Source organism: Cyprinus carpio, chromosome B10 (genome assembly GCF_018340385.1).
Source record: "Cyprinus carpio isolate SPL01 chromosome B10, ASM1834038v1, whole genome shotgun sequence".
In the NCBI taxonomy this organism is placed as follows: Eukaryota; Metazoa; Chordata; class Actinopteri; order Cypriniformes; family Cyprinidae; genus Cyprinus; species Cyprinus carpio.
The window spans coordinates 11,787,219-11,808,782 of NC_056606.1; the positions used below are offsets into that span (position 1 = coordinate 11,787,219).

The 21,564-nt window shown below is 36.5% G+C and overlaps 2 protein-coding genes across 3 annotated transcripts; both read left to right on the forward strand.

Annotated features, from left to right (window-relative positions):
* The first annotated feature begins 1,981 nt into the window (after positions 1 to 1,981).
* LOC109055053 (E3 ubiquitin-protein ligase TRIM16-like) lies at positions 1,982 to 6,222 on the forward strand. Of its 2 annotated transcripts, none has more exons than XR_006155739.1 (6): positions 1,982 to 2,648; positions 3,239 to 3,334; positions 3,439 to 3,672; positions 3,869 to 4,033; positions 4,186 to 4,245; positions 5,563 to 5,626. XR_006155739.1 is itself a non-coding variant. In XM_042732513.1 (6 exons), the coding sequence occupies exons 1-6, from the start codon at positions 2,067 to 2,069 to the stop codon at positions 6,090 to 6,092; spliced, it is 1,656 nt and encodes a 551-aa protein (XP_042588447.1). In that variant the 5' UTR covers positions 1,982 to 2,066; the 3' UTR covers positions 6,093 to 6,222. The 2 variants fall into 2 exon arrangements, 1 of the variants encoding a protein (XP_042588447.1); XM_042732513.1 differs by having other exon boundaries at positions 3,869 to 4,022; positions 5,563 to 6,222.
* Positions 6,223 to 7,311: 1,089 nt separating this feature from the next.
* LOC109055054 (PAX3- and PAX7-binding protein 1) lies at positions 7,312 to 18,866 on the forward strand. The gene is made up of 18 exons (XM_042732512.1): positions 7,312 to 7,728; positions 8,164 to 8,292; positions 9,070 to 9,252; positions 9,549 to 9,767; positions 10,025 to 10,125; positions 10,862 to 11,082; positions 11,513 to 11,702; positions 13,812 to 13,935; positions 14,769 to 14,871; positions 15,680 to 15,795; positions 15,885 to 16,084; positions 16,176 to 16,326; positions 16,437 to 16,558; positions 17,144 to 17,220; positions 17,336 to 17,402; positions 17,499 to 17,645; positions 17,763 to 17,917; positions 18,552 to 18,866. Exons 1-18 carry the CDS (start codon positions 7,671 to 7,673, stop codon positions 18,667 to 18,669), a joined length of 2,481 nt encoding a protein of 826 aa, XP_042588446.1. The 5' UTR covers positions 7,312 to 7,670; the 3' UTR covers positions 18,670 to 18,866.
* Positions 18,867 to 21,564: the final 2,698 nt, after the last annotated feature.

Here is a 21,564-nt window from a genome sequence, read left to right on the forward strand (position 1 = left end):
AGGAATTTGTTTTCGTGACAGAAGCTCCGCAGTACAACAGAATGACAGCGACAGAACAAAAAACACATAATAAAGAATAAAACATACAAATAAGTAGGTAAGAAATGACAATATACAAATTGACAATTGTATGGCAGGTATATTACAATGAGCAGTTGTGTATGTACAGGTATATTATGTGCAAAAAAAATTAAGGTACACTAAGTATGTGTGTTAGATAAATAAGTGTATGAGTGTATAAATAGTGTGTGTTCCACAGTTATTGTCAAGTGTTCATTAGATGGATTTGCCTGAGGGAAGAAACGTTTCCTGTGTCTGGTCATTCTGGTGCTCAGTGCTCTGTAGCGTCGACCAGATGGCAACAGTTCAAAGAGGAAGTGTGCTGGATGTGAGGGGTCCAGAGTGATTTTGCTAGCCCTTTTGCTCATTCTGGATAAGTACAGTTCTTGAATAGAAGGGAGGGTTGTACCGATGATTCTCTTAGCAGTCCGGACTACCCTCTGTAGTCTTCTGAGGTCAGATTTAGAAGCTGAGCTGAACCAGACAGTTACTGTAGTGCAGAGGACGGATGGTGGTGGAGTAGAACTGTTTCCACAGCTCTTGTGGTAGGTTGAATTTCCTCAGCTGGCGAAGGAAGTACAACCTCTGCTGGGCTTTTTTTCTCAATGTGAATGTCCCACTTCAGGTCCTGAGAGATTGTGGTGCCCAGGAGTCTGAATGTCTCCACTGCAGCCACAGTGCTGTTCATGATGGTGAGTGGGGGGGAGCAGGGGGTTTTTCTCCTGAAATCCACGATCATCTCCACTGTTTTGAGCGTGTTAAGCTCCAGGTTGTTGAGAGTGCCCCATACAGCCAGCTCTTTATCATAATTATAATTATGAAATAAAAATCACAGGTCACAAGTCATAATTATGGCATTAAAGTCACATTTGTCTTCTAATTTAAACATTTTGTCATATTTTGACTTTTTATGTAATAATTAGGATTTAGCCAGTCATAATTTAAATGTTTCCATTATTATGACTTACGCAGGTTTTTTTTAGTTGTACTATTGGTAATATATTAGGTACTATAGGTAATAAAGATAAAATAAAAAGCACATAAAAAAAATCAGTAAAAAAATAAAAACATTTTCACTACTTGTGAACTGAAATAAATACAAACATTTTTTATTTTAATACAATTTTATAAATAAAAAAAAACCTTAAATGTATTTTATTCATGCTAGTTGCCAAGGCAACATTTCACTTTTTATTTAGTTGATGTACTAAACTTGAGGTACTATAATAACAAAAAGAAAAAGAAAAAAAAATTTTTATTTAGTTGATGTACTAAACTTGAGGTACTAATATATATATATATCTATATATATTATATATATATATATATATATATAAAAGTATATAGACATGTTTTTAAAAAAATACAAATGCACAATAACATAAATTGTCACTAAAATTTAAATGAATATACAAAATGAATTCTTAATGTTTTTTTTTTTTGTCCCACTTTATATTAGGTGGGCTTAACTATTATGAATTTTAAGTGTAATTTGAATTAATCACTTGATATTAATTTTAATTTGATGAACTTATTGTGTACATACATGTTTTTACATTGCACTTTTATTTAAAAAAATATACTTGCATGTAATTACATTTATAATTACACTGTTGACCCATCCCTTAATAATACTTTTAAAATTACTTATTCTACAAACCTGGCTTCCATAAGGAAAGAAAAAGTGTTTTGCAGCACAATATGAACACAGTAAGTACACTCTACTTCTTACTTGATGCAAGTACATAGTAGTTAAGGCCACCTAATATAATGTGGGACCTTTTTTTTTTTTTTTTTTTTTAATCCTGCTTTTGTTATTTTTTACCAAAGCATGAAAATAGTGACACCCTGTGGTTAAAAATCTTGCAGTATTGTAAGTACAGACTGAGAGACAAACCGCCTCCTACTGGAGAACTTCTTGCATTAAGTTTCGTTTTTATCGGAAACAAAACCAGGATACGGAAAAAGCGGTGGTCCCGCGGTTTTATCCGTGTTCACATAGTGAAATGGCAGAAGCCAGTATTTCAGTGGCCCCGGACCAGTTCTGCTGTCCAGTATGCCTGGATCTCCTGAAGGAGCCTGTGGCTCTGCCCTGTGGACACACTTACTGTATGGTTTGTATTACAGACTGCTGGAATCAGGATGATGCGAAGGGGGTCTACAGCTGTCCCCAATGCAGACAGGCCTTCACTCCAAGACCTGTACTGAGCAAAAACACCATTCTGGCTGAAATGGTGGAGAAACTGGGGAAGACGACACTCCAACCTGCTGCTGATCCTGCTGGTCCTGGAGATGTGGAGTGCAGCGTCTGTACTGGAAGAAAACGCAAAGCCGTCAAATCCTGCTTGATGTGCATGAACTCCTACTGTCAAGTTCACCTTGAACAGCACGAGAATTTCTTCAAAGACAAGAAACACCATTTGATGGAAGCAACTGAACGGCTTCAGCAGATGATCTGTAAGACACATGACAGGCCTCTAGAAGTTTTCTGTCAAACTGACCAGGAGTGTATTTGTATGATGTGTATGCTGGACAAACACAAAAAGCATAAGACTAGAACAGCTGCAGCAGAGAGGACAGACAAACAGGTATGACTTTTTCTTTTTACATTATAAAAAGTAATATGTGACATTGATTATAGTTAATAATGTGATTGTTTGTAAGATTATGTACCTTGTCGTAATATTTTCATGCGTTTCCCTCTTTTTTCCTTTTTTTTATTGATTAATTTACTTGTGGAAGTGAAGCCAAGTCATATTTGTTTGTTTTATGTTTTGTATCAGATTTGATGCATCTGGCTTTAGATAGCTTATAATGCAATTAAATCTTTATAACTGTATAGCAGACTACTATTATTAACATACATATGTCACAGTAAAATGATATTTAAATACTTAAGCTTTTTGATATCAATTTTAGGGAGAAATAAAAATAAAATGCAGTGCAATACAGTGATGACTGAGATGTAAAAGTTACTCAAAAGCCTGAAATTTTAACATAAAATCCTAAAAAAAAAAAAGATGCATGAATAATCACGTGTTTGGCACCAGTGCTCTGTATGATTTATTTAGGCTAATGATGCTTTTGAGAAATGAAGCCCAGGCTGATTTTTGAAAATCTCATAGGAACTGATATTGAAGAACATTTCTCAGTTTACTGTTAATTCTTTGTTCAACAGAGGCAATTAGACAAAATACGCAAAAAATACAATGAGGAAATCCAGCAGAGCGAGCAAAAACTTCAGGATCTTAGAAAGGCTGTGGATTCTCACAAGGTGAGTTTTTAAAAGAGAACTGCATTGAGCTGGAAGAGGTCAACATGGAAGTCCAGTCCACTTTCCATCCTGTCTGAGAACCCTCACTTTGTGTGTCCTAACAGCGCTCGGCTCAGGCAGCAGTAGATTACAGTGAGAGGATCTTCACCGAACTGATCCACTCCATTGAGAAAAGACGTTCTGAGGTCACACAGCTGATCAGAGCTCAGGAAAAGGCTGCAGTGAGTCAAGCTGAAAACCTCTTGAAGAGACTGGAGTCATCAATTGATTTACTGAAGAGGACAGACACAAAGCTGGAGCAGTTGTCACACACAGACGATCACATCCATTTCCTTCAGGTGACAGGATCCTGATATTAAAGAGGATTACTTTTACTAATTTTATTCATTGATTAGTTCTTTAACCAATAATATAAGGATTTAATCTGTGTAACACTTGAGAGTAGAGTAGAATTGTCATTGAAATCCTGCATAAAGATGGTTTCATTTATTTAGGCTTGATATTTTTATTGTAATTCTGTTTTTGTGTCTGTAGAATTTTGGGCCTCCCATTTTGCCTTGTTTAAATGTACTCGGCATCACTGTCAGTTCACAGCTCTCTTTTGACAATATTGGAAAATCTGTCTCTCTGCTGAGAGGAAGACTGGAGGATTTCTGTAAAGAGGAGATGGAACAGATTTCTGCTGGAGGTAAAATACTGGTGACCTGATGCATCCTTGCAACTTATAGATGTGATGTATACAATTTATAGATAAATTTATATTTATAGTACTCATGTTGTATAAATGTTTAAGCTGTATATTTGAAATACATTTGCATAAAAACATCACACTTTTCCATTGGTCTCCATAGTGAAATACATCCAGATCACTGCCACTGATAATCCCAAGACTAGAGAGGAGTTCTTACAATGTAGGTGTTCTATCCATCTATCCATATGTCTGTCTATCTATGTCTGTCTGTCTGTCTGTCTATCTATCTATCTATCTATCTATCTATCTATCTATCTATCTATCTATCTATGTATGTCTGTCTGTCTATCTCTGTCTGTCTGTCTATATATCTATCTGTCTGTCTATCTATCTATCTATCTATCTATCTATCTATCTATCTATCTATCTATCTACAGTATCTATCGATCTATGTATGTCTATCTATCTATCTATCTATCTATCTATCTATCTATCTATCTACAGTATCTATCGATCTATGTATGTCTGTCTATCTATCTATATTTGTCTATCTATCTATCTATCTATCTATCTATCTATCTATCTATCTATCTATCTATCTATCTATGTCTGTCTGTCTGTCTATCTATGTCTGTCTGTCTATCTATCTATCTATCTATCTATCTATCTATCTATCTACAGTATCTATCTATCTGTCTGTCTGTCTGTCTGTCTGTCTGTCTGTCTGTCTGTCTACCTACCTATCTATCTATCTATCTATCTATCTATCTATCTATCTATCTATCTATCTATCTATCTATCTATCTATCTATGTATCTATCTATCTATCTATCTATGTCTGTCTGTCTGTCTGTCTATATATCTATGTCTGTCTGTCTATCTATCTATCTATCTATCTATCTATCTATCTATCTATCTATCTATCTATCTATCTATCTATATATCTCTGTCTGCCTGTCTATATGTCTGTCTGTCTGTCTGTCTGTATGTCTGTCTGTCTATCTTATCTATCTATCTATCTATCTATCTATCTATCTATCTATCTATCTATCTATCTATCTATGTCTGTCTGTCTGTCTGTCTGTCTGTCTGTCTGTCTCTATCTATCTATCTATCTATCTATCTATCTATCTATATATCTATGTCTGTCTGTCTATCTATCTATCTATCTATCTATGTCTGTCTGTCTGTCTGTCTATATATATATGTCTGTCTATCTGTCTATCTATCTATCTATCTATCTATCTATTTGATGTCTATCTATCTATCTATCTATCTATATATGTCTATCTATATTTGTATTTCTTTATGTGTTTTTGTTTTTTTGTTTATTTTATATATTTTTATTTTATTTATATTTATGTGTCTTTAGTTTTTTATTTTTATTTTTTTTCAAATTAATGAAAAATTAAATTAATGAAAAATTAATTTTAAACTAATTTTAATTTTACTGTTTAATTATTTGAAAAGTTTAATTCTAATCTGTGTATTTCTTTATAATATATGTGTATTTTTCTTATTATTTTATTTCTTTCAGCTTCCTGTCAGCTCAGTCTGGATCCAAACACAGCAAATCCCCACCTCCATCTGTCTCAGAGGGACACTGTAGCTACTTATACTGACAAAGGCCAGCTGTGTAGTGCACATCCAGACAGATTTAAAGTCAGTTCTCAAGTGTTGTGTAGAGAGAGTGTGTGTGGACGTGCGTACTGGGAGGTTGAGTGGAGTGGGAATTGTTGGGTGGGAATATCAGTGTCTTATAAGAGCATCGACAGGAATGGTGTTGAGGGTGAGTTTGGATTTAATGATCAATCCTGGACATTGCGAAAAACTAACTTAGATCTGATATTCACACATAATTCTGCACACAGTAAAATCATGGCACCCCTACAGTCTTCTAGAATAGGAGTGTATGTGGATATCAGCACAGGGACTCTGTCCTTCTACAGCGTCTCTGACACAATGACCCTTCTCAAAAGAGTCAAGACCACATTCACTCAGCCTCTCTATCCTGGCTTTACGGTTTTAAGAGGATCAAGTGTGAAACTATGTGATCTAACTACATAGATGAGACAGTGTGATTCAGAAATAGTATCATCATATCAATATTGTATCATCAGTGTTGTATTATCAGTGTTGAATTTTTTATATAATTCCCTTATTGTATAATTGTATCTACATTTTATATTTGATCTAGTTATTTTTTTAGGCTTTAATGTTAATGTTATCTGTATGCACCGGGGGTCTGAGAGTAACGCAATTTCGATTCTCTGTATGTATGTACTGTACATGTGGAAATTGACAATAAAGCAGACTTGACTTGACTTGTTATTGCTAACTAAAACTGTTACAACTATTTTATTCATTATCTGACTGAAATAAAGTACAGACATCAGGTGAAAATATTAGAAATGTTGTCTGAAATAAAGTTTAGTAAACATAGATTAAACGTAACTAACCTAAAAACAAACAAAAAGTAAAAAATTATCATTCTAAAGTTCGATATAATATAATTTAAAAGTTAATAAATACTAAATAATACTAAACAAACAATAGTATATTTGTAAAAGCTGTCACTCCAGTCTGGAATTGAGTTATTCTGGATATATACTCTTCATACTTCTCCTATGGGTATAAATGATGAACCACTCTTCAGTGTGATGCTATAGACTGACATTATTAATGTACTGTATTTCAGTCTATTGCAATATGACATAAAATTTTGTTTTTAAGATAACCTTTCTACAAGATGTTTCTAATATGATGTGTTATGACATTTTGTGACTGGTAATCATACATCACTGCAGTGATTGGTCATATGTTGTTTTTGAATGAGGTTGTTCCTGAATATTTTTGTGTACCTGATGAAGGTCATAGGACCGAAACATTGTTAATAAAGTATATATGTGCAATTGATAGTGTGCGGATTTTGTTGAGGTGTTTTGTATGTGGTTTCCCTATGCACATATCAATTACCTACAGGTGTGTGAGGTTAATTGTTAATTAACTCTGTAATTGTTTACATTTTGTTTGCCTTATAACAATATTTTCTTTTTTTAAACTTTGTTTTTTAACTTTGTGCAAATGATTGATTTCCAATTATCATAAGAAATAATAATACAAATAAAAAAAAAAACTGTTGTGTTTTTTCAGTTTATTTATTTTCCATTTCCTCACGAATACACACTTTAAATAAAAAGATGTTTTATGTGCTATTTGGGTTTGTGTGTCTGCACCTCTCCTCTAGATGGCAGCAGCGAGGTCCCGATGCCGCTCAGCAAATCTAAACAGCCACAGAGGTAACTTACATAAACGTTTCCGCCAAAGGCAAAATGGTGGGTTTGTTATCATCGTTGGCGCCCTGCAAAAACCTAAAAATCAGTCTGTACGTATTCTCCTAGAGGCGTTGCACACCACATCACCATGTTTAAGAAAGCCAAGAGGTGCAATTTCAGACGGAGGAATGACTCTGAAGATGAGGAGAAAGAGGAGGGCCAGCAGTGCGGCGGGCCCGGGGCTGAAGACTCGGCGAGCCCGAGTGAGTCCACCAGCACCACCGGCCCCGCTCCAGCTGCAAACACGCTGAACAATCACGGAAACGGGTTTCAGCCCGGTGCTGTCAAGCTAATCAATGTGATGTAGGTTATGAATGAGGAGAGAGAGGAACCGAAAGCGAGTCTGCTGAGCTTTCGCGATGATGACGGTGCGTATTAACTGCCATGGAAGACACATGAAAACTTAACGTTTCACAAATTATTCGTGTTATAGTTTTGCAGTGTAGTTAACCATCTAATTGCAGTCTATTTAAATTCTCTAACAGTTCGTATTATTAAAGTGACACTAACCGAGAAACATAGCTATTTAGCATATTATATTAGCTAGTAATACTGACCAATTAGGACTCTGTATATGTGAATATAACAAATGATTGGCTAACGATCAATATGGTAATATTACAATGATGAATGAGAATTTTAAACCTGCTTAAAAAATGTAATGTTTTTTATACACTTATTCATAAGTCATAAAAAAAGAAAAGGTCATGTTAATTCATTGACCCTGAAAAGACTTGCAATGTAACTCCTAGTGAATAGCACTGATAATTTCATGCATTTCACTATATATCTGTCACTGTTAGATGAGACTGAAATGTTCCGTGTGAAGAAATCCAACCACAGCAAGAAGATTGTCAAGCAGCTGAAGAAAGAATACAAGGAGGATTTGGAAAAGACCAGCGGTCCCACACAGGATCAAAACACACGCATTGGTACAAGACTTTATTTTTTTTGTCATGATATTGGTCATGCATGTGCATAGATCAGAGTCAGTATCTTCACCGGTGTGGTCACTGACAGCCACACATCAAAACATTCGATTCATCTACACTGTAGCCATGCCGATGCACAACTCACAAGGAAGATAATTTTGCAAATAACTGCAATAGCAGGTTTCAAACAGAGATGGCGACAAAGAGGCAAAACGTACAGACTGCAGCTTTAAAGCAACACTAGTTTTTCAACCTTAAAATAACGTCTCTAAAATTATTTCAGTGCTAGCTCTTAACTCTTAACCGGACGAATTCTACTGCTGCTGCTACCTGAGCAGCCTCCATTCAGCTAAAACCACACTCTGTAAGTTTGGTGTTCGGGTTGGTACACACAGCCAGCAGAAGAGTAGGACCTGCTTTACAGCATATTTTACTCGTAGCCTGGCTGGAGTTAGCCAACAGCTATACAGCGGCAGTATTTACAACACTAGTAACACACAATTACGCTTATCAACCACACGGGGAACCATGAGCAAATGCTACATAGTGTTGCTTTAAAAGTTTTGTTCAATTCAATGTGTCACTTGCTGTTTCTTTGTACGTGTTTTGCACCAAATCTTTCTTTCTACACCAACTTTTTACAGTGTCGACCCCATTTGTTCTAGGGTTATTTTTCTTCCATTCTAGTTAAAACATACTATTACAAGCCCTTAGAAATATTTACCGCAAGATTACAAAGGAAGTTTGTATTATCGCTCACCACTTTGTTCGTTCCAGGTGGACCTGCTCAGAATCTGTCAATTAAAGAGGAACCCTTGGAGGGCAGCAGAGCCAGCAGTGAACAGGGAGAAGAAGAAATGGAGGTGGACAGCACTGAGGAACAGGAGGGGGATGGCGAGCAAAGGCCTGCGGGTGGAGCGTTTAGCCAAACTCTGTCGGCTCTCAGCTCGCTCAGACCAGGTGAGAACTCCCATTAATCTAGACTGGACATGTAGAGCAAGTCACAGGAGCAGCGTCAGCATGATTAGGCTGTTTTTGCTTTTTAAACGCTTCGAGAACAGTCATACAGGGCTAGAACTTGCTTATGGTTATTGTGGTTAAACACTGAATGTTATTAAACACTGCACTGTTGTTAAAATCCCCATTTTTAAATGGCAAATGCTTTTAGTCTATTTCGGTTCTTTCTGGTTAAACTAATTCATGTGAAATTAAGTCATTGTGTTTACACCAACAATAACTGTCATACGTTTCAACAGGCGAGATCCCCGACGCGGCCTTCATTCATGCTGCTCGTAAACGTAGGCAGATGGCTCGAGAGCTCGGGGGTGAAGCTCCGCTTGTCGAGAATGAGGCTACAAACAAGCGCCTCACTCATGAAGATGAGAACGGCGGCAGTGACGACGAAGACGAGAAGAGAATCGTCTTCAGTGGAGTCAACATGAAGAGTCAGAGGCAGAAAATAGCGGAGGAGATCGGTCAGTGAATGAAGCTCAGAGCTAGTCGTCTGAAGCTCCTATTTATGTCGAATTTTAGGAATCCCCATTCGTCAGATCTCCAGACAGACTGTCCTTGTAATAAATGTCATGTCACATTGAATATGTCACAAAAAAGACTTACTATGAGTTACTATGAATAGGGCTTTTGTGGGAAATCACATACTGGAAAAGATGTGCAGTGAAGCAAGGTCTGACTGTAGTGTTTGTTTTGAATGTGTGTGTGTGTTGGGGTTCAGGTATTGAATGCAGTGATGATGAAGCTCTAGATAATGGGCAGGATGAGGAAGTGAGTCGCTGGGAGCAGGAGCAGATCAGGAAGGGCATTAGCATTCCACAGGTGAGTGGCCACAGTACTCTTAAAAATGTTGTCAATGCTTTTTTCAGTAGAACAACTAAAATTTGATTTGACATTATTTTAAAAGAAAAAAAAACTATGGCATGTAGCATTCAAGTAAAGAACTTAAGATCTGTGAATATTTTTTGATTTTTTTTTTTTTTTTTTTCAGTATTGAATAAATAATAAGTAACTTAAAAGACATAGTCATTTTTCTTTCTTTCTTTCTCTCTCTCTCTAAACAGTGTATACATATTTGGGGTCAGTAAGGATTTAAAAAAATATATATACTAATAAATATACTTTTATTCTGCAAGGATGCATTAAATTGATCAAAAGTGACAGTAAAGACATTCATAATGTTACGAAAGTTTCCCATTTAAAATAAATGCTGTTATTTTGAACTTTGTTCATCAGATAATTCAAAAAAATGTATGGTTTCCTCAAAAAAATTTAGCAGCACAATTGTTTTCATCATATAATAATAATAATAATAAATGTTTCTCAAGCACTAAATTAACATTAGAATGTGACAAATTCAGCTTTGACCTCACATTAATAAATTACATTTTGAAATCTATTGCAATAGAAAACCCTTATTAGTGTTTTTGATTAAATAAATGCAGTCTTCACAAAAACTGACCCCAAACTTTTGAATGGCAGTGTAATTATCACACAGAGTGTGTGTATGTTGGCACTGTTATCCTTTTAATGGCATATACTTTCTTTAATATTTTAGGTCCAATCCACCCAATCCGAGGATCCATCTATGTATTACCAAGGCAGTTATGATGCACAGCCATATGGAGCATCCTACATGCCCTTTAGCTACGCTGCCACAGTTGGAGCAGACAACAGCAAGCCTTTGAAAGCAGAGCCTTCAGTTCCAAGTTACCCCATTCCCTCTTGTGACCTGACCCCTATAACCACAGATCTGGTAAAGAAACGTCTCAAAGACAGGTACGGTCTGAACTGCCTGCTCATCGGCGGCCATTGTATCTCCTCAAATTGCAAGTTCAGATCTGCCCTGTTGGATTTTCCTAGGATTTTGAATGTACAAACACTAGTTAAAGCTCCAGATAAATTTGACGCGTGTCCCATAAAAGTTCACAGTTCTCATATTGCACTTTGGACTTCCAGCGTAGAGCCAAGGCACATTGATCCTGGTTAATTCTGGCTGTCGTGTGCAATATTTCAGCTCCATATTAGGCTGAAATGTAATATTTCATCCTAAAGGTGGTGTAATTTTGCAGATACTTAAATCTGCAATTGTTTACAGACTCCATTGCATATTTTTGACAAAACTGTCTTCATCAGGACATGTGCGGCCCTAGTGATGTCCCCATACATCACTAATAATAAATCTCTCTTTGACTCCCCTGTGTGCCAGGCTGAGCTTCATGCGCCATGGGCACGATTCCAATGCCCGGCGCTTTGAGCAGATCCAGGAGGAGCTGGAGGCCTCCAAAAAGACCATCCAGCTCCTGGAGGGCTCCTCACAAGACGCTGCAGACAAATATAGATTCTTGCAAGAAATGCGAGGGTATGTTGGAGACTTGCTTGAGTGTTTCAGTGAAAAGGTAAGAATGAATGCATTTTTTCTTAAAGTTGCTGCCGTTTTTCACTGACTTGCATTTTTGTTTGTTTATTTTTTTTTTTGTTGATTGATTTTGAAGTTTATTGAATGTTGCCTGCGTCAGACTCAGCATTGTGTAGTTAATTAGACCTTAAAAATATTTTCAACTAAAATGACCCTATAGTTCATGTTTAAGATGATCATTTACAAAACTATGCATTTTCAGCAGTCCACCAGGTCATATTTTTATCAGCTCATGGATTATGGTGTAATCTTCCATCTTTTTCCCACAGCCAGATGCATCAAGAGATGGTTTCTCAGTGTTTCCCTCATTTTTTTCAGCTATAAAGAGGCACTATATACACATTTTATGGTGTCTTTGATGGGGCATGGAGAACAGATCATCAAAAATGTTATTAGATGGGAAATTTTGTCACTTTATTTAGAAAGTTATAGGTCATACTGCCTTTTTTGTGTGAGACTTCCAATTTGTTAGATGCTAGGTAGCTAACTAGCTAGTTGGCAGTGTTGTTGGACCGTTTTTAAAAATACTGAAAGTGATAAATGGTCAGAAAGGACTATATTGCACTTACTGCAAAGCTTACTGCCTTTAAAGTCAATAACTATGCATTTTTTTCATTAAAAGGAAAGTTCACCCAAAAATGAAAATTGTCATTAATTACTCGCCTTCATGTCTTTCCAAACCTAAATTAAACAAATTAAGATATGTTTGATGAAATTAGACAACACAACTACCGTGTTCAAGGCCAAGGACATTATTAAAATAGTCCATGTGACATTCGTGGTTCAACCTGAGGACTGGCACGGAAGAGAAGAAATTGTGTGCACAAAAAGTATTTTCGTAGCTTTATAAAATTACGGTTGAAGCACTGGTGTTACATGGACTATTTTAACAATGTCCTTACTACCTTTCTGGGTCTTGTTGTCAGTTGCATTGCTGTCTATTCAGGGTCAGAAAGCTCTTGGATTTCATCAATATCTTAGGGTGCTTTCACACTTGGTTCGCTTGCCTGGTCCAAACCCGAGTTCGATTGCAACCCCCTCCCACTGCCCCTGCTGGACTGCGTTCATATTATGTTATTTGGGTCAGAACCGCGGTTCGTTTGTATCATCAAGCCAGCAGCTGTTTACCCCGTTGCTTAGTAACGGCGGCGCAGGAGAAGGCGAAAAAAAAAAAACACATTGCTCTCTGCAATTTTATATATTTACGTTTTTTAACCGTTCATTTTGTTTACAAAGCTTCGGTACATAACGGCTCTTACGAATGTACCGCAAATGATCTGAAGAACACTGAAGGCGAACAGAAATGAGATATACAGCTCTCTGTTTGCAGCGCGTCAGTCACGCTTGTCAGGAAAGTGAGTGAAACACACACACAAACACACATTTTTATCAAATAATACGTCATTAACACGTGGTTCACTTCCGTGATTTGGTATGATTGCGTTCACATCAGCAGCGAACCATACCGGAGTTCACATGAACTGTACCCCAGACCACCCTATTTAAGCGAACTTGGGTACAGTTCGCGGTTGCGCACCCGAGTTCGGAAGACAGCGTTCACATCATCCAAACAAACCGAACTCTGACGTCAATCGAACCCGGGTGCGCACCAAAAGTGCTAGTGTGAAAGCACCCTTAATATCTTATTTGAAGATGTACAAAGGTCTTTTTCGGGTTTGGAATGACATGAAGGTGAGTAATTAATGACAGAATTGTCCTTTTAGTGTTATTCCTTTAAGCTATCAGTTAAATCCAGGATATTAGCTTAACGATTGCATTACAACAATCTTTTTGTAAAAAATAACCAACAATGGCTAACAGGAAGTCTTTCACAAAAGTTTCAAACTACTCAGCCAATTTTTTGGGCTCATAATAAAGTAAATAACATGAAGAATTAACACAGGGGGAAGCCAATTTTGATTCCGCTCCAATGGGCTTTATGTCCAGAGCTCATTAATTATGGCTTAATTTGTTCTGGTTTTGCTGCTTACTCTCTCCCATGCCACAGCAGAACACACTGAACCCCTCGTCTCGGTCTCCAGCCCCTTGTCTTTGGTTCAGCTGTCACAAAAAGCATCATATCTTTCAGGTGCCTGTTATTCTGGAGCTAGAGGTCGCCATGCACCAGTTACTTCGGCAGCGGGCGTCCCGTCTCGTCCACAGAAGACAGGATGATATTAAAGATGAATCGTCGGAGTTTTCCAGCCTTTCAAGTCAGTCCATCTTGAAGGTTTTTATTTTTTATTTGAATGGCCTTATTGTTTTTTTCCTTCACGTTTTTGTTATACAGTTGTGTTTAAATGCACATCAGAATAATACACAAAGAGACTGTCCTGGGTGTGTGTGATTGAGACAAATGAAAGTGTGTGTGGCTTTCGGATGGTGAAAGCTCACTGGCTTCTTATTGGTCAGTGTTTAAACTGAAACATTGCCAAGATGCTGAGCAGGTGAGTGTTTTGGAGGAGAGTTTTCATCTCACTCCAGTAAAATTGAGAAGGTAGATCAAAATCAGCTTCTAGTTGGAAATTCTGATGACATCATAAAAAGAGGGAAAAACATAACTGGTTAAAGTTCAACCAAAAATTTAACTTTTGTCACTCTTGCGTTATTCCAAACCTGTATGATTTTCTTTCTTCTGTTGAACACAAAAGACAATATTTTGAAGAATGTTGGTAACCAAACAGTTGCTGGTAGCTATTGACTTCCATAATATTCTTTTCCATACTATGGAAGTCAATGGCTACCAGTAACTGTCTGGTTATCAACATTCTTGAAAATGTTGTCTTTTGTGTTCAACAGAATAACGTTAAGTCATACAGTTTTTGATTTTGAGGTAAATTATAACAATTACATTTTTGGGTGAAATATCTCTGTGCAAGCACTGTACATGGAGTTCAAATGGTAACTAAATTTTTTATTGAAATTTGTGGGCTAATGCACGAACATCTGATATATTAATGAGTAGGTAATAATGAGCATCTAATCTGTCATTATAGGCTGGTGAGCTCAGCTTTACTGTGAGTTAATATTGATTTTTCTGTTTCAGGTAAGGCTGTTATGGCCCCTAACTTGGATTCATTCGGTAGAGATCGCACAGCCTATCAGGAGCTGGCCAAGCAGAGGAGGATAGCTGAAAGAGAAGCCAGACGGTATACTTTCACATACGTACATATGTGTGTGTGTGTGTATTATTTTTACTTATTTAATGACTTTGGTATAAATAAGTTCTACACCCATAAGACCTTCATCTTCAGAACACAAATTAAGATATTTTTGATGAAATCCAAGAGCTTTCTGACCCTGCATAGACAGCAACGCAATTATAACGTTCAAGGCACAGAAAGGTAGTGAGGACATCATTAAAACAGTCCGTGTGTGACATCAGTGGTTCAACTGTAATGTTATGAAGCTACAAGTATACTTTTGGTGTGCAAAAAAAATTATTCTCTTCTGTGTCATTCTCCGCTGCCATTCACGACAGTGCATGCGTGGTGTTCTGATGTAGAACCCAGATGCGCTGCACCAGATGCGCTGTTTACAAGCAAGAGGAATGCACACACGTGCATTGTGGTACTCTTGTGAACATGCATCAAAGAAAAGTATTCTCGTAGCTTCATAACATTAAGGTTGAACCACTGATGTCACATGGACTATTTTAATGATGTCATACTACTTTTCTGGGCCTCGAACGTGTTGGTTACGTTGCTGTCTATGCAGGGTCAGAAAGCTCTCAGATTTCATCAACAATATGTTAATTTGTGTTCCGAAGATGAACAAAGGTCTTACGGTTTTGGAAATACATGAGGGTGAGTAATTATCAACAGAATTTTCATATTTGGATTAACTATCCCTTTAAATAGACTTCAAATTAGATTGATTTAGAAAATCAATACCCAGATCTACTCTACTTGAGTTTCTGTGATGCATTTCAAACTTAGTTTCAACACTTCCTGACAGAACTCGTCGCAGACAAGCTCGAGAGCAGAACGGCAAGAGAGCCGGGCATAAGGAGGGGCTGTCCAGTGATGATGAAGAGACGTCTACTGACATCACCAGCTTCAACTTAGAGAGAGGTGACCAACTTAACTTAAATATGGGAATGACTTTTGCTGGTTAATTTTTACTCTACTCTTAATCAATAATTGATCTTTTTGATTCCCAGATCGCATTTTAATGGAGTCAAAGAAGGTTTTTGAGGATGTCATGGATGATTTCCACTCACTGGACAACATAAAGTCTCACTTTGAGACCTGGAGAAAGCTGTATTTTACTTGCTATAGAGACGCCTACATCGGACTGTGTCTGCCCAAACTCTTCAACCCCCTTATCCGATTACAGCTCATCTCATGGTCTCCACTGGAGGTACAGAGAACATGTTTTTTCCACTTTTTTATGATCTGATTTGCATCGCCTGAAGATTTTTGTCTTAAAGTGTCAAAATTATGCCATGCAGGTGGAGTGTCCTAACTTTGAATACATGCTGTGGTTTGAGTCTTTGCTCTTCTATGGGTGTGGGGAGCAGAGCGCCCTAAAGAAAGAAGAAGACATAGATAACAACCTGCTTCCTGCTATTGTAGAAAGAGTGCTGCTTCCTAAACTAGCAGGTTAGTCTATCCCATCATTACGGCTCAGTTATTTCTTTTCAACTCAGAACATCTCAAACCCAAATCGCACCCTTAAAACATGATTTCTGCCCTTCCTGTTGCCCCCTCAGTGCTGATGGATCAGGTGTGGGATCCGCTCTCCAGCAGTCAGACATTCAGACTGGTGACTTTCATGCAGAGGCTGATTAAATACTATCCCACTGTGCTGCACGGCGACAACCGCAACACACAAGTCAGTGAACACATGAGACTGGAACGCATTAAAGCCACAGGCTCTTCTTTTTGTGTTTGATCTTCATTTAGCCCGATCAATCCAAATGTGTATTATATTTGTTACTGAAAAAATTCAAACATGATACTTTGCTGAAAAACCTGTAGTGCACACTGTTCTACATGACTGATAGTTCATATATTTTAGCATGTAACAAGACTTTTAGTGTAATTGTAACCCAACGCCATGTTGAGATTCATGGCTTTTTGTTGTGATATCTTTAAACTTATAATTTGTATTAAACAAACATAAGCATAACTTTTATATTATTAGTAATATTTCAAGATGAATATTTACTGGAGTGAAGCAACTTGGGTTTACTTGATTATCCATAAATAATAATAATAAAAAAAAACATTGTCTCTTATTAAAATGTAGGTGTTTTCCCCCTTCTTTAGTGTGAACTCCATATTCTCACTGTCATACTAAATGAGCTGTAAAAGCCTGACATTCTTTTTGTCTAGACTAGATGGTCAATAAATGAACTGTATTGTTGACTTATTTCACAAGTCGAATATCTTAAGACAAGAATTTGTCTTTTTTCAGGAGCTTCTGAGGACCATAGTCATGCGAATTCGACGGACTCTTGATGATGACATTTTCCTGCCCCTGTTTCCAAAAAAGTGAGTATAAAAGCTGAATCACTCCTGCTGAATCACTCCTCTAGTTTCCGATCGTGACTGAATATGTTTTGTAAACCAGTGTGTGATCTGTAATTTTAGTTTTCTTCCCTGACAGTGTAATGGAGAACAAGAACTCTGGTCCTTACCTCTTTTCCCAGAGACAGTTTTGGTCTTGTGTGAAGGTATGGCTAGTCACGCTTTCTGCTGTCGTTCGAATCAGTTATTCTTATTTTAACGTGAAATATTTTGAAATATTAAAGTCTCTTTCTTGTGTCTAGTTACTTGGGAATATCTTGATATGGGATGGGATCCTGTCTCCGTCAGTGCTGAAGGAGCTCGCCATAGACAGCACACTAAACCGCTACATTCTCTCAGCGCTGCAGACTACAGATGTTAGCGAGGAACATGTGGAGAAATGCCGCAGGGTATGACTTATCTCCACATTTTTATGTAACAAATCGGTTTTGTAGTTGGGAATTAATATTCATGTGAACATGGTGTTTACATACCAAGTCCTTCATCGCTCTCACTGCTGCCCTCAGGTGGTGGAGTGTTTTCCTGTGCAGTGGTTCAGCAGTCTGAAAGGACAGCAGACTCTTCCTCAGCTGGAGAACTTCTGCAGATATTTGAAACACCTAGCCAGCAGTCTTTACCGTGGCTGTGTGTCTGGATCAGACGTGGAGAAAAGAAACGTGAGGTAAAGATCGAAATATCGGAAAGATTGAGAAATTAATTTTTACGTTGCACTTTCACCAATAAGCACAAATCGTACACGTTTTTTTTTTTTAACCTCATTTATTGTACTGATTTATTATAGGCTATTTAATATATAAATAAATATCAACGACTTAGATATACACTCTTTCTTTCTACATTGTGAAAACCAGCTAAAACACTCAAAATATTTTAACTTTAACAGTGAAATTCCTAATAGTAATTCTTTTCAATAATGGCTGAATGACACTTTTATTTAAGCTGAACATTTCACATAGAGATCGCTAAACTTTAGCTTACTTGTTCATCAGTGTTTCAGATCATCGTTGGTGCTTCCGTAATGAAGAGCGAGCGCATGTGCATGGTTGCTAGATTGCAAAATTAAACAAAACACAGGGAAGAAAAGATGTCTTTTTAATAAAGTAGCTCTAATTTGGGGATTTGAACTCTTGGTATCTGGCAACCACACGCATGAAAGCTCATGTAGAAGTATTGGCATGTACAGAGGCACTTTTTTTCAATAAAAATAAATATATATGCACATTATATTAATGGCTCTCCAATATTAGCATCACCCCTTTATTTTTTATTAATGCAGTTATTGTTTCTTCCTATAGGGAAAACATAAAGGAGGTGGTTAGGCTTCTGGGACGGCTCAATGCTTTAGACCACGTGATTGCTGTTGCGTCAGAACACGGCATTAAAGATATAAAGACTCTTCTGGAGAACAAATGAAAGGCAAAGCAATTGGATGCGTTTTTGGATGAACCACACCATGTAAATACTGTGAATATTGAACATTTGTTTGTGCAGCTGAAGGGTTTTCTTTGGGGACACGACACGTTGGTGGAATCTAGTGATGTCTCTCCTTCAGTACAGTTGAAATCCAGTGAAAGTGGGTTTGAAGTGCACTCTGCTGCTGTGTTAAGATTTTTGTTGCTGTGTTATCCCTTGTGATTTGGATTCTTTTTATTTTTTTTTTTTTATTTTTTTGGATTGTTTTATTGTATTTTTTAATCTTTTAATCTCTCTGCAGTATCGTTACATACAAGAAAAGACCACTTTGCAGCTCACACATGGGTTCTGTGCTCTTTCCCTTCCACAAAGACTACACTAAAGCTGATCTCCGAGAGCAGGTTACATACTGCATATTGTAATCGTTCAAAAAAAATTTATGCACAGCCATGGGTTGAATGATCCAGCATCTGTTCCCATCTTAAAAGCAGAGTTTGAATCGCTCATGTGCCAACCTCATCCCTAATCAAATGAACATGACATGCTGGCAAACAAAATCACATGCTACAGTAATGAATGTACTTATTTTTTGTTGTTGTTTTCCTGAAACTAGAAATGTTTTATTTGCATAAATAAAGTGTTGTTAATATTCAGGATAAATTCATTCCTTGATATACAACTGGGTTTAAAAGTATATTGGGAATTTGGGATTTAAAATATAGGCTAGTTTGTGCTTTAGTAAAAAAAAAAAAAAAACTGCAGTAATTGTGACTACACTTCACAGCAGCATTATAAAATATCACAAATGCAAGTTGATTTCTTTAAAGGTATAGTTCTCATAATTGCAACTTTGTACCATGTAGTGAGACTTATTTATTGTCATTGCAACTTGTAATTATGTCTTAATATCTCACAATGTTACTTTCTTTATAATTATTTTTTTTCTCACAACTACATAAATTTTTTACTCTTATAGTGGAAACAGGCTTCCATTTTAATTACACTAGTCAGTCCATATGAAGGTAAAAATGTAAGGATTCCATTGTTTTTACATGCAGTTAAGAGTTTGCATATAAAACACTTTATAGTTATGTCAACAGTTTCCTCAGATGGCTATTTAGCTGTGCTTTAGCCTGAGGTACAAAGTGATAAATACTCCAATTCTATAGAAACATTTATTTAAACCAAAGCCAGAGAGCACAGCAGCATGTCAGTTTTTGGTTTTTATGAATATGCAATTGTTTTTTCCCCTAGCGGTCTTTCATTAGTTTAAGGGCCAGTCACTGAAGGTATGGAGGCTCCTATTGTTTCTGGCTGGGAGTCTATGGCAGTCCATAAAACCTTTTGGAGGGAAATGTGGCACATTAAGAAGTTAGTCTAAACTTGTCTGGTCTGTTCTTGATTTCAAACCTGTTAGTGCCACACCTCTGCTCTTGAACCATGTGGTCTAGAAGCATTTTTTTCTCTTTTGATATCTTGGTTCATTTTAAATCACATGCATGTGGCTGCCAATTTCTGCCACATAATAAAAAAAAAAAAAAAAGTATTTATATGTTAAAATTGTTAGAAAATAAAGGTTAGGTTTATTAGATGCTGTTTGCATTTTTGTTAAATGAATGAAGTTTGAATGGATTTTTAATTTCTTATAATTTTGTCTTGTCATACTAACTTCTCAAAAATGTGACTTTTTATCTCATAATTATGACTCCTAACTAGACACTATCTCATGTTTTACTTTGTCATAATTGACTTCCCAAAGCAAGATTATATCTTAAGTGGAAATACATGCATACCTTATTGTGCTGGAGTAGATTTTCTGAAATGTCTAATTTTGATGAAATTCTGCTTTTTCTAAACCATCCTTGAGTGTTTATGGAATCTTTACCTAATTTAGCCTAGATTATATTCATCATATTGTGTGTCCGCCATTTTCCCGACAAATAATAGCCTCTCCGTTTCTACACCCAGGTGGTATTTGCTTTTAATCTATTTCTGGGTTATTCCTAGCATTAGGTGCCATTTGAGTCCCCATGATATAATGTGGTGTATTTTCTTTAGAAATGGGCTAATACTTGTTTGTAAATGCTCATCTTATAAAGTTACTGCTCTTCTACCATAGAACACGATATGTACCCAAAATTAATTAATAAAAAAAATTGATTGTTTTTTAGTTTAGTGTGGGTAGGTTTCATATAGTAAGGTTTGATTTTTTAAGTTCAGCCACAAATATAAATAATAAAAATCAAACAAATTCCAAAATTTTCAATATTGTTGAATATTCTTATTTATAATATTCCACAACAAAATATATTTTTTTGGTTATTTATAAATTTTTAATGCTTGGAAAGTCTTTGAAATGTGCCCCTGAATTGAATGTCCCCCCTGTTACTCTGATGAAAAGTCCATCTGAACACGGCCCTTGAATGTTTCTTTAATAACATGACTCTCAGGAAGTATAACACTTCTTGGTGGCAAACTATCTACAAGAAGCAGAGTAAGTAACACTCTTTAATTCACCCTTTTTTCAGTGTTTTAGAATGATTCACTGATGTGATAAAGAATAACATGTCCACTCTGTTAGGCTTATTTGTAGTGGAAACTGATCATTTTTGTAATTTTGAAAATATAGTTAATAAATAGGTTAAAAATCATTACACACTAGCTTGTTCATTTAGCAAGGCTGACTTTAGCATAAAATGTCCCTCCTTTTCCCTCCTGTTACTGTTTTGCACTGTAACAGGGTGGACATATTGTAACATTTGATGTAAAAATTGCATAAGTGTTATAATGCATATTGGTATTTATAATTAATTTATTATGCATTTAAAAGAAAGAGTTGCTTAAAAAGTGTGCATGTATTTGTTAGGCAATGGTGCTGTTGTCTGCTGCAGAAAA